This window comes from Pectinophora gossypiella, chromosome 26 (genome assembly GCF_024362695.1).
Source record: "Pectinophora gossypiella chromosome 26, ilPecGoss1.1, whole genome shotgun sequence".
In the NCBI taxonomy this organism is placed as follows: Eukaryota; Metazoa; Arthropoda; class Insecta; order Lepidoptera; family Gelechiidae; genus Pectinophora; species Pectinophora gossypiella.
Genome location: NC_065429.1, coordinates 4888162 through 4899458, shown reverse-complemented (window position 1 = coordinate 4899458; position 11297 = coordinate 4888162). Strand labels below are relative to the sequence as shown.

At 38.3% G+C, this 11297-nt stretch overlaps 2 protein-coding genes across 3 annotated transcripts; one reads left to right on the top strand and one right to left on the bottom strand.

Moving 5' to 3' along the window:
• Positions 1-844: 844 nt before the first annotated feature.
• Positions 845-2147, top strand: LOC126378304 (chymotrypsin-2-like). Its single transcript, XM_050026497.1, has one exon. It carries the CDS (start codon positions 1308-1310, stop codon positions 2145-2147), a length of 840 nt encoding a protein of 279 aa, XP_049882454.1. The 5' UTR covers positions 845-1307.
• Positions 2148-4219: 2072 nt separating this feature from the next.
• LOC126378425 (uncharacterized) lies at positions 4220-11169 on the bottom strand. 2 transcript variants are annotated; one of them, XM_050026781.1, is made up of 8 exons: positions 11001-11169; positions 10018-10307; positions 9406-9572; positions 8314-8476; positions 7421-7803; positions 6277-6396; positions 5751-5849; positions 4220-4790 (listed from the first exon to the last, which is right to left on the bottom strand). In XM_050026781.1, the coding sequence occupies exons 2-8, from the start codon at positions 10247-10249 to the stop codon at positions 4641-4643; spliced, it is 1314 nt and encodes a 437-aa protein (XP_049882738.1). In that variant the 5' UTR covers positions 10250-10307; positions 11001-11169; the 3' UTR covers positions 4220-4640. The 2 variants fall into 2 exon arrangements, with proteins under 2 accessions (XP_049882738.1, XP_049882737.1); XM_050026780.1 differs by lacking the exon at positions 11001-11169 and adding an exon at positions 10588-10685.
• Between the last annotated feature and the right edge of the window lie 128 nt (positions 11170-11297).

Below are 11297 nucleotides of genomic sequence, written 5' to 3'. Positions count from 1 at the left end.
ACGCCTAATCTTAAATTTAGGATGACGTTTCTAAATTACTCAATTTAGGTTTAGGCGACAAAAATCTATTCTAGCAAACATTAATTTGACGTTAAACTGTTATTCTAAATTAATTTTATACGGTTTTCTAAACTTGCCGGATAAAATTTAACTTCTTAAATTGTAGGTACTCATATGGAGCAGTATTATGTATTATGCTTCTTTATATTTACTCCCATGTTTAAGCACAATTCATCTTGAACTAAATTATTCTGATCAAAATAAAGAGAAGCAATATATTATATCTGATCCAAATATCAAGCAAAATAAATATTTATAAACCTACTCGGCTCAGGGTGTCATATGAGAGGATTATATTTGAAAGAATTTAATCAACCCTAGTGGGTCCATAGAGATCGGTAGCGATAAGCGCTGAATGAGGGAAATCGTCGACCACGCCGGCGGGGTCGGCATCGGAGTCCTATGTTTACGACGCGTGCACAGTTACACCATTATACCGGGTGAGAGCCTTCAGCGCTCCCCATTTGACCGGCCAAGTAGTGAATGCCATCTGCGGCAAATATACAATAAGTCACCTCAAAAAAAAAACCAGTTACACCAACATATTTTATGGAATTTCTAACGTCATTTTCCTATATCGGTGAGTATTGCAACATGTAATATAAATTCTTATTACATTTAGTACTTACATAATAAAAAAGTTAATAAAACCTGACGTCGATCTGCGTTTGTTTCGACGTTTATTGTGAAACTAAACCGCCAAAGTAAACAAAAGATTTTATCAAAATCGATCCCGCGTTCGGTTCAGTGACATAATATAGGGTGTTAGTGATATCGTTAGGGTGTTAGTGACATCGGCTACAGCGACTCCTGCTTATCATAGACTCCTTTGTTAGGGTTAGGAGCTTTGCTGGACTGCTCTTAACACGTTGAACGCCATGACAGACACCATATGCCCGGCGATGGACTTACCCCCGGCTCCATGCCAAAATGTGAGATTTGTCCAAAAATCGTAGAGACTTTTTTGTGAATATTGTCTGGAAATAACTAAAAAATAATAGGCCGCTTAAGGAAAACGCGATCTACTCATTCTTTTCCGAAATGTCCAACACCAGTGTCTACCATCTGTCCCGCAACTCACTCGGCTAGACCATGAATTTTAGTCTGGCGTTCTACGTGTTAAGTGTGCTCTCATATGACTGCAATAGTCAATCTTGTTAATAAACGTGCGAGCACATTGGCTACACGCTAGGACACCGTGATATTTTGATAGTGGTATTCGTAAATATAGTGACATCTGAAAAGGAATGTTGTTTAAAATATCAATTTTCTTCATATTTACAAATGGCATTGCAACGTATAACGAGATGCGACCAAGAGTCATAGACGGCGAAGACGCGAAAGTTTATCCGTTCGTTGTAAGCATAGTTTGTGTGAAATACTGTCATCTGTTGCTTAAAGAAGTGATACCGTTTATCGACGAACAGGTTACAACGTGCAGGACGTGCAGTGGAAGTCTCATAACTGAAAACTGGGTGCTGTCGGCGTCACACTGCATTGGTGCGAATTTCAACAAGAAAATTGAAGAAGTCATCGTTCGGTACGGCGACTTGACTGTGCCTTACGAAAACAGCACATATACATACTTAATAAAAGGGTTTGTGCATCCCAAGTACAGGCACACGAAGTTAGAAATCTCTAACGACGTCGGACTTGCTAAAGTCGAACGCGTCTCCATAGAAACGTATGGGAAATTGTCTAGCGTCGATTACCAGTCGCTGATCGGCCGATCTGTCCAGTATATAGGATCTGGAATGTCCATGTCCGATGCGGTATTCTCTGACGACCCCGCCAAAGCGAGAGAGATTTTGATAACAGACCAGGTGCGCCCTTTTCAATTGGGCCATGCAATTGTGGTTCGTTGCGATCATTTGGAAGACAATAATTACAGTAATCCGTATATCTGTTTGCGGCCTAAATGTAGCAGGTTGCTCCAGAGGGCTCAAAGGGCCGACTCCGGAGGTCCCCTCTTGTACCGAGGGAAGATCATAGGAGTCGCCAACGCGATCACCGATATGGGCACCGTAAGGTATACGGTCGTTCATATTTATCATGACTGGATTAAAAATATTATATCTACAGAATAGTCTTAAATTGCATTTCATAAAGCATTTTTATTTTTTCCCTTCCAAACGCCGTTATATAAACATAAAGAGCCTTCTTACGTCACACAGGCTTCCCCTCAATCAACCGGAGGGGGTAAGGAGCATACTCCACCACGCTGCTCTTCTGCGGGTTGGTGGAGGTGTTTCACGGCTAATAGTCGGGACTCGGGACCAACGGCTTAATATGCCTTCCGAAGCACGGAATCATCTTACTTTTAAGGACAATCAAGTAATTCAAGCCTGCAATGCCCTTACCAAACGAAGGACAGTCTAACAAAGTGATTTCGACAATGTCCCCATCGGGAATCGAACCAGAAGAGAAGTATAATTAATAAGTAAGCGACTCGTAATTATGCTAAATAAGTTTGTAGCAAAATATATAAATTCGAATTTTTAAATTAAATTGTTTCATTTGCTACAAAGTGACTTGCAACATTATGTCCCCACCGGGATTCGAATCCGGGACTGGATTGTGAGCATAACGCTTAACCACTGGTTCAATCAATAATAATGCATAATTTGGTCAAACATATCTTTATAGACTTTTCTTGAAAGTATTTTATAATAAACTAAAATATTTTTACAAGTATATAACATTTTATCATAGCACATAAACTGGTTACATTAGGTTAGTGAAAATGTAATGAAGGAATTTCCAGACCATGGCATAAGAAGACCAGGTATGCTCAATCCTATGACAAGCCGCCATTGCTAGCCCATTGATGACGTAAGTGTTACCATTAAATTGGTATCCAACATTCCAAGGACGAAAATTTTATTATTGAAAATTAAGTGACATATAAAATTGTCAATACAATACAATACAAATACACTTTATTGCACCAAAATAAAAAGAAATAATTACAAAAAATCTCTTAACTAAGTATATGGCAAATGGCGGCCTTATCGCTTAAAGCGCCCAAAAAAATTGTCCCATAAATAAAAATCATTAAAACTGTACGTAAATCTTTTACTAAAAGTACAAAATTTCCTTGCAAAGTAAATTTAAAACATTGGACGTGGGTAATTTATTTTTTACGAAATGGCAACTTTGTGTGGGATGACGTCAGCTGGGCTAACCTTGAAATGCTAGCTGTCAGTTTTGAGCATACCTGGTTTTCTTATACCATAATTCACAAAAAGAAACATAAATAAATAAGTATATCAGAGTAATAATGGGTGGAAGATATTTTATTTCTGGGTATAATTACAAGGGTCATCATTTACAGCCATAAACAAAGATAACAGATGCATAATAATATGTCATTTATCTATGCAACCAGAAGTTTAAACGAAGGCAGCGTTGTACAGTGGAAAGTCCTTCATTGATTTTTGGTCAGCGGGTACTTAGTTCATCTTGCGATGGGTGTACCTCTGACTACCCCAAACTAACTAGTACCTAGTTCGAAACTTACGGAAGCGCCTTAAATAACCTCTAACTGGATATTTCCAACAATTTCCAAAGTTTACGGTAATTAAATTGACTCCCTTTTTTTCTTTATTGTTGTTTTTTTTTAATTGACTCTTGAATGTTGTTGATTGAGCCATGTCAGGGGCCTTTGGCGGCTCAATACTAACCCTGACAACAGGGTTGATGAGATCGGTACTCCACCTCACAACCCACACGATAGAAGAAGATTGACTCCTTATGTTCAAAGATATACCCTCTCCATTTATGACATATGTCAAAAATGACGTATCCATAAGATGCAGCGTTAGTTCCGATTACAGCCATGGAGCTGTATCATAAAGAATAATCCTGCGTACTTATAGAAACGGTAATTCAGTGCGTTGCATTTAGGATGCTTATTTTTATGATTTCGGTTTGTTTTTCTTTTTGTTTTGGATTTTCTTTTCTGTGTACCTATTGATTTCCGTGCGGTTTCTGTCCTGTGTTGAATGTAATGTACCTGTCTGTCTGTCTGTGGTGTCCGGAAGTAATAAATGTTTTCTTTCTTTCTTTCTAATTCTCCGCCCCGTACCTGTTCGTATAGGGCGCCTACCTCACCCCCTCTGCGTCTTACTTTAGTCATAGAATAAGAAATAGTACATACACCGGGGTAAGCAGAGACTATAGAATTCCATTTGCTTCGATCCTGACACACTTCTCCCCCCGAATCCCGGTGGGGACATTATCACAAAAATCACTTTGTGATCCCCAGTTTGGTTAGGACATTACAGGCTGATCACCTGATTGTCCAAAAAGTAAGATGGTCCGTGCTTCGGAAGACTACTGATGTAAGTAAGTACTCGTTACATGAGCCATGTCAGGGGCCTTTGACGGCTAAATAATAACCCTGACTACAGGGTTGATGGGGTTGGTAATTCACCTCACAACCCACACGATAGAAGAAGACGGTCGAGCCAACTGCGTCAGTGAAAACTGCACTTATGAAAAAATAATAACTCATTGGTGCAATTCCGGTTTATGGGGTTGGTAATCCACCTCACAACCCACACGATAGAAGATGAGGTTTAGCGAATTCGTTTTGCGTTTTCGGCGTCTTCAGCGGCCTTCCTCGCCTGCCTCATCTTGGCTCGGCGGTGGCTACGTTTCTTGGTCAACGCAACGCTGCCTATAAGCTGGCCTTTCTTACCCATGGCCACCAGCTTTGCTGCTTTGCCCTGGGAAAGAAAAAATAAACATTTTTATGCGAAATTGTACCATCATCACTATTACTACTACTCCATGCTTTTTAGGGAAAAATAGGGCAGTGGTTTTACTCTTGCCTTCCGCAGTACTCTGTCTGACGCGAGTGGGATGGCGCCCAGAGCAGTCTATTACAAAGCCATACTAGGACTCCTGTCCTCCGCCTCTGAATAGTACTGACAGTTACTGCTGCCCTCTGTCAGGTTCCAGGTTACAGTCCGTGTTGTTTGTACCATAGAATAAAAAATAGTACTAATAAATAGTTTTCACTAACACAGTTGGTTCGACCATTATAGACGGCGATATTACTCACCACCAATCGCGTTGGTCTAACAGAAAGCTCGGTGAGGTGTGGGTACTTAGTTCATTTTGCGATGGATGTACCTCTGACTACCCCAATTGGGATATAGTCGTTAACTAAAATTAAAAGCTGTCAATCATCCGTCCCTTTCCTTTTCGGCGGATAAGAAAATGACAGGTATAACTTAAAGTAAAATTAGGTGTCTGCAGGAATCGGGGCCACTGTCTCTTAAGATACAGGTTCAACGTTAAAGAGGCAGGTTTTTAATTATAATTTTAAAACACATAATAACGGGTTCTTACCGCGTTTAAAATGGGGATATGAGACTCCCGATATTTCGATACTGTTGCAAGTGCCATGATCACGGGATGACTGATGTGATTGGAGTGGAGTAGGTAGATCCATAATTTCGAAATATCGGGAGTCTCATATCCCCATTTAAACGCGGTAAGAACCCGTTATTATGTGCTTTAGTTATGATAATAACCGCGTAAACTTAAAACAATGTATAATTTTAAAGCTGAATTGTTACTTCTGTTTACATCACTGAATGATTATTTTATGTAGCATTAAGCAAAAAACTTGTGATTTATGTATGTGTGTGTGAAATAAATAAACGTATCGTTATTATTACCTTGGCATCAGCTTTGCTAATTTTGCTGCCCTTCTGTACCGTGTACAGCACGTTAATCCGTTTGTTGCTTAACATCGAGTGATGTTTAGACAATGCCATCTGGAAACAATAAAGAAATACTAAATAACTATATTGCCAATCCACAATTGTTTTTAATGTTGTTTTTATATATGTGCAATAAAGCGTTTTTGTATTGTAAATAAATATGCGGCACGATGGGTGGGGATGGAGTAGTGGGATGATTGGTAATAACGACGACAAAATAACGTATTAACTTCAGCAGGAATATATATAGTTTATTAATAACACTTCACAAACAAATCCAGAATTAGAGGGCACGGCCAGAACTAAACAGTATTATATATTTATGTTGTTCTTATGAAGGTTGGGGATGCAATGAGTCAGTGTAAAATGAAAGGAAACGCGGAATGGAATGAGAATTTCGAAATTTAAAATGATTGACGGTCAGACCGAAAGGCCAGTATGTGCAGAGTTTGTACTCTGCTACAAATAAATCTGTAATCACCTCATAAGAAGGCTCAGTGTTGAACTCCACATAGGCGATGGAACTCTTCTTGTCCTCCTTGGTCGGAGGTATCCGCACGTCCTTTATGTGTTCGCGTAAGTCCGAGAAATGAGTAAGTATCTGAAATTTTACAATAGATATGTCATTAAATAACTCACTGAGTCACTGTGATCCTGTGGTACACTGGGAGTCACTGTGGTCTTGTAGTAAATTGGGAGTCACTGTGGTCCTGTGATACATTGGGAGTCACTGTGCTCCTGTGGTACACTGGGAGTCACTGTGGTCCTCTGGTACATTGGGAGTCACTGTGGTCCTGTGGTACTCTGAGAGTCACTTTGGTCCTCTGGTACATTGGGAGTCACTGTGGTCCTGTGGTACTCTGGGAGTCACTGTGGTCCTCTGGTACATTGGGAGTCACTGTGGTCCTCTGGTACACTGGGAGTCACTGTGGTCCTCTGGTACACTGGGAGTCACTATGGTCTTGTGGTAAACGGGCTTGCTTCGGGGAGCGTCGGTTCAAACCCCGTTACCCGCTTTGCACCAATGAGATATTAATTTATCTTAAGTGCAGTTTTCATTAACACAGCTGGCTCGACCATTATAGACGGCGATACGGCTCACCTATCACGTTGGTCTAACAGAAAGCTTGCAAACTAAAGTTATTTACTGATTACTTGTGGGTCTGGATTATGGGCTTGCGTTTATGTATATAATTTCAGGCTTGTACATCTTTGTCAGATGATTCAAGCATTCTTGTGACAGCTTTCAAAATGAGTGTAAAGTCCAATGCGAGAGCCTGACTGCCATTTTAGTTGAGGGTCATGTCATAATTCAATTCAATTTATTATAAATTAATTCAATTTATTTTAAATTATTGGTGTTCTGCCGGTTTATACGTAAACTTTAAAAAAATAAAAGGGGTTCTTTAAAATTTTAAATATTTTTTTACTTTTTAATTTATATATATCAGGATCGTAGCAAATGGAATTCCATAGACTCTTATCCCGGCGGGGAATAAGAGTTTATGTATGTTTCATAATTTTTTAACTTGTCGATTATCTGTCACTTTCCTTTTCGACGGATAAGAAAATGACAGGTATAACTTAAAATTAGGTGTATGCAGGAATCAGCACTATTAACTTACCTCCTCCTTAGTAATATTAACAGGTAAATTCCCCACGAACACAACATATCGCTTCGGTCCTTTCATTCTCCGCAATTGTTCCCCTTTCACCTGATTCTCTTTTGTATCTCCAACGGGTTTGATTTTCTTCTTTACATTTTCTCCATTTTCTTTTTCAATGTTATCTTGTTCAATTTTTTCTTGTAGTTCTTTTTCCTCCTGCTCCTTCTGTTTTTGCGTAGCCGTTTTAAGCATATTATAGAGTACTCGAATCTTGCGCAGATCGGCGTCGGTGAGGGTAGTTGAGCTTTTTAAAATGGCTTGTATCCTGTTGTTTAGTACTTCTGGGAGGTATTTAGGTGTGGTGCCGCGGACTATCTCTTTGACTACTTGCCTTATTCGGCCTGTGAAGAGATATTATTTTATTTTGGACTACAGACATTCATATAATACAGGTTTTGTAATACAGTTGTTGTATTGTTTTGTATGTTACACGAAAAGAAAAAGAAAGAGGCAAACATTGGCAGTAATTGAGGACAGAAGAGGCAAGATGATTGGACACTTAATAAGACACGACGGAATTATTAAAAACATCATAGAAAGAAGAGCTTACATGGAACAGATTAAAGAGAAGGTGAGCGTCGTGTCTTACAACGAAGTGGAAGAATTCGCCTTTGAAAGACAAGAATGGAGAATGCTAGACAAGAGCGTGGCTCTGAAATTAATGATGATGATGTATGTTACACCTTAATAAGTGAAGAGGGGGTAAGGTGAAGAAGGGAGGGACGCAAATGGGGGGGGGGGGGGGGAAGAACGATGAAGATGATAAATTACATCTTTAAGCACAGATTAACTTTTCGAACGCCGGAACGCAGATCACAACTCTGGTATCTCAGCAGATGAGAGATCCTTACCTTTCTGATTATTAGTAATTGTAATTTGCAGGAACTTATTCTGCAGATTTTTATCTTTCAGTATGGGGTACTTTTCCGAGGGGTCCTCTTGTAACTCCGACGACGGAGGGCGCATGCCTTTGGAACTCTCTTTCGATAGCCCAGAGGACACCGGAGACGTAATCTAAAAACAATCATGTATTGGTGGTTACAATATAAAATAACTGCTCGAGGTTTAGCGTATGGCCGCTATGGCCCTTATATATTATCATCATCTCCCTAGCGTTATCCCCTTTTTCATAGGGTCCACTTACGTAACCTAAGATTTGACAGGTCCGGTTTTTTACAGAAGCGTATGGCCCTTATATAAAATGAGTAAATTGGCACTTTGATTATACAGATTACACTCGTTACATATTATTGTATTATTAATTAGGTATTGTATACCACAATCAGTCTTTCCTCAGCCAACATATCACTACATACTGGCCCCGATTCCTGCAGACACCTCCTAGTTTTACTTTAAGTTATACCTGTCATTTTCTTACCCGCCGAAAAGGAAAGGGACGGGGATTAACAGCTCTTAATTTTAGGAAGAATCAAAAAGATATCTCGCTGGTATGCAAACCATTTGACGTGTGCTGACAACTTAATTCTGTCGGGTTATAAGCCAATCCAAAATTTTTATAGGGTTGTTTTAGATTTGTGCCTAAAATTGACATGTGTTCCATAAATTTTATACTTGTCGATTACCCGTCCCTTTCCTTTTCGGCGGATAAGAAAATGACAGATATAACTTAAAATAAACACATAAACAGCCTATATACGTCCCACTGCTGGGCACAGGCCTCCCCTCAATCAACCGAAGGGGGTATGGAGCATACTCCACCAAAAAGCTCCAATGCGGGTTGGTGGAGCTTAAAATAAAATTAGATGGTGTCTACAGGAATTAGCACCATTACCTATAACTTTAACAAAAATAAATATTTACAACTAGATGATCTTCGTATCACCCTTTCCCAATTTTTCTCACCATTGAGTGAGACTAACAAACAGCAATATATTTTTTTACATACTATAGATAATTATGTAAGTGTGTATTGTAAAAAGAACCTTTTTATTCTTATTCTTCTTCCCTTTGGCCTTCGGTCCACTTTCGCTGTTACTGCTTAGTTTCTGGCTTGGTAGTAGTTTTTCACAGGTTTCCACTGAGGGTTTGATTGCAGAGAATATCAGCCGTGGCTTCTCTGGTGTGGTTTTAAAGAGCTCTACTTCTGAATCTGTAATGTTAGGAGAGATGATACATTTTTGGGGTAAGGTGATAAATTGTTGGGGTAAGGTGATAAATTGTTGGGGTATGGTGATAAATTGTTGGGTTTGGTGATAAATTGTTGGGTATGGTGATAAATTGTTGGGGTAAGGTGATAAATTGTTGGGGTAAGGTGATGAATTGTTGGGGCAAGGTGATTAATTGCTGGGGTAAGGTGATTAATTGCTGTGGTAAGGTGATTAATTGCTGGGGTAAGGTGATAAATTGTTGAGGTATGGTGATAAATTGTTGGGGTATGGTAATAAATTGATGGGGAAAGGTGATAAATTGTTAAAAATGTCAATCATTGACACAGTTTGAAGAAAGAATTAAATTGTTGGAGAAAAGTCATAAACTTTTGGGTAAAAATAAAAAAAAAATGATAATAAAACATATAATAAGTAATCTATACTTACCAATATACTCAGGTTTAGATTTCCTAAGCCTTTTCCTTGGTATTACAATTTCTGCTTCAGTGCTCTCCGCAGTAAGATCAGCGGCAGAGTTTACTGTTCTATGTTCATAGACGTAATCACTACGACGTAGCGGTGATATGTCTAATGAATTGAATCCGTCGGGGAGTCCAGATTCCGGCGCCCTCTGACGCTTGCTGTGTTTCTTCATGTCTGCACTATTTCCTGGGGTCATTGTTTTGGTTTTGGGCTTACTTTTCTTGGGTTTTACCGAGGGGCTATTTCTTACTGGGCTGGAATTGAAGTAGTTTGATGATAATAATAAAGTAATTTAAGTAAAATTTTGTTTTTTTTTTAATTTGAAATATCAAATTGTATACAAAGAAAAGTTATACTAATAATTTACAAAAACATTTGGAGACCACTACTGAAATTGTATCTCTACTATTTATATATTGGAACTGCTTACCTAGTAAGTGGGTTTACAGTTAATAATGGAACAATGACATACCTACAAAGCCAGAAAGCTACAAACTAATACAATTATAAAAAAAATGTATATCAAAAACATACTTTATCCATTTACTGCTATCTCTTTCTAGCGAGGAGGTGTCCCTCGACAGTATGGTATTCAATCGTATCATGTTTTTATGTTTATATATGTAAAAGAACTGGAAAAATTATAATTTTTAATTTTATGTGTAACATTATGCATTACACTAACATTAGTACAGACAAAGTTATTGCTTCAAATAGCAGTGTACGTGTATGTACGCATGGGTTTATAAGCCTATAGAGTTTCAGGAAAATAGAATGAAAATATATTCCAAATTACAATTAAATGCCATCCTATAGGTATATATAGGATTTGTAACCTAACATTTTGGTATCCTACGTAGTTCTTTCATGTGATAGCGGGAACATGGTGTTAAAAAATAACTAATATTCATTGTTAACTTTTACACAAGTATTTATGCTATATTTACCCAAAATAAGACGAACAAATTAGTATACAAATTCAAGTACTCTATAAATGCCACTGTATAATTAAAATGTTCTTCAAGCACGTAAACTGAATAATTTATACATTTTTAAAACGAAATACCACCAAGTCAGGTGGATTTTCGTTAGTTTTGTTTATATTTTTAGGTTATATCATGATTTTTTTTTTTTTTTGGTTTGGTTTTCCCCGAAGGGTAAGGCAAAGGGAACTATGCCCATACAGCCATGTCTGACGTATTTTTTTTCTTGATGATTAATGAAATGATGAAAGGTGATGATGA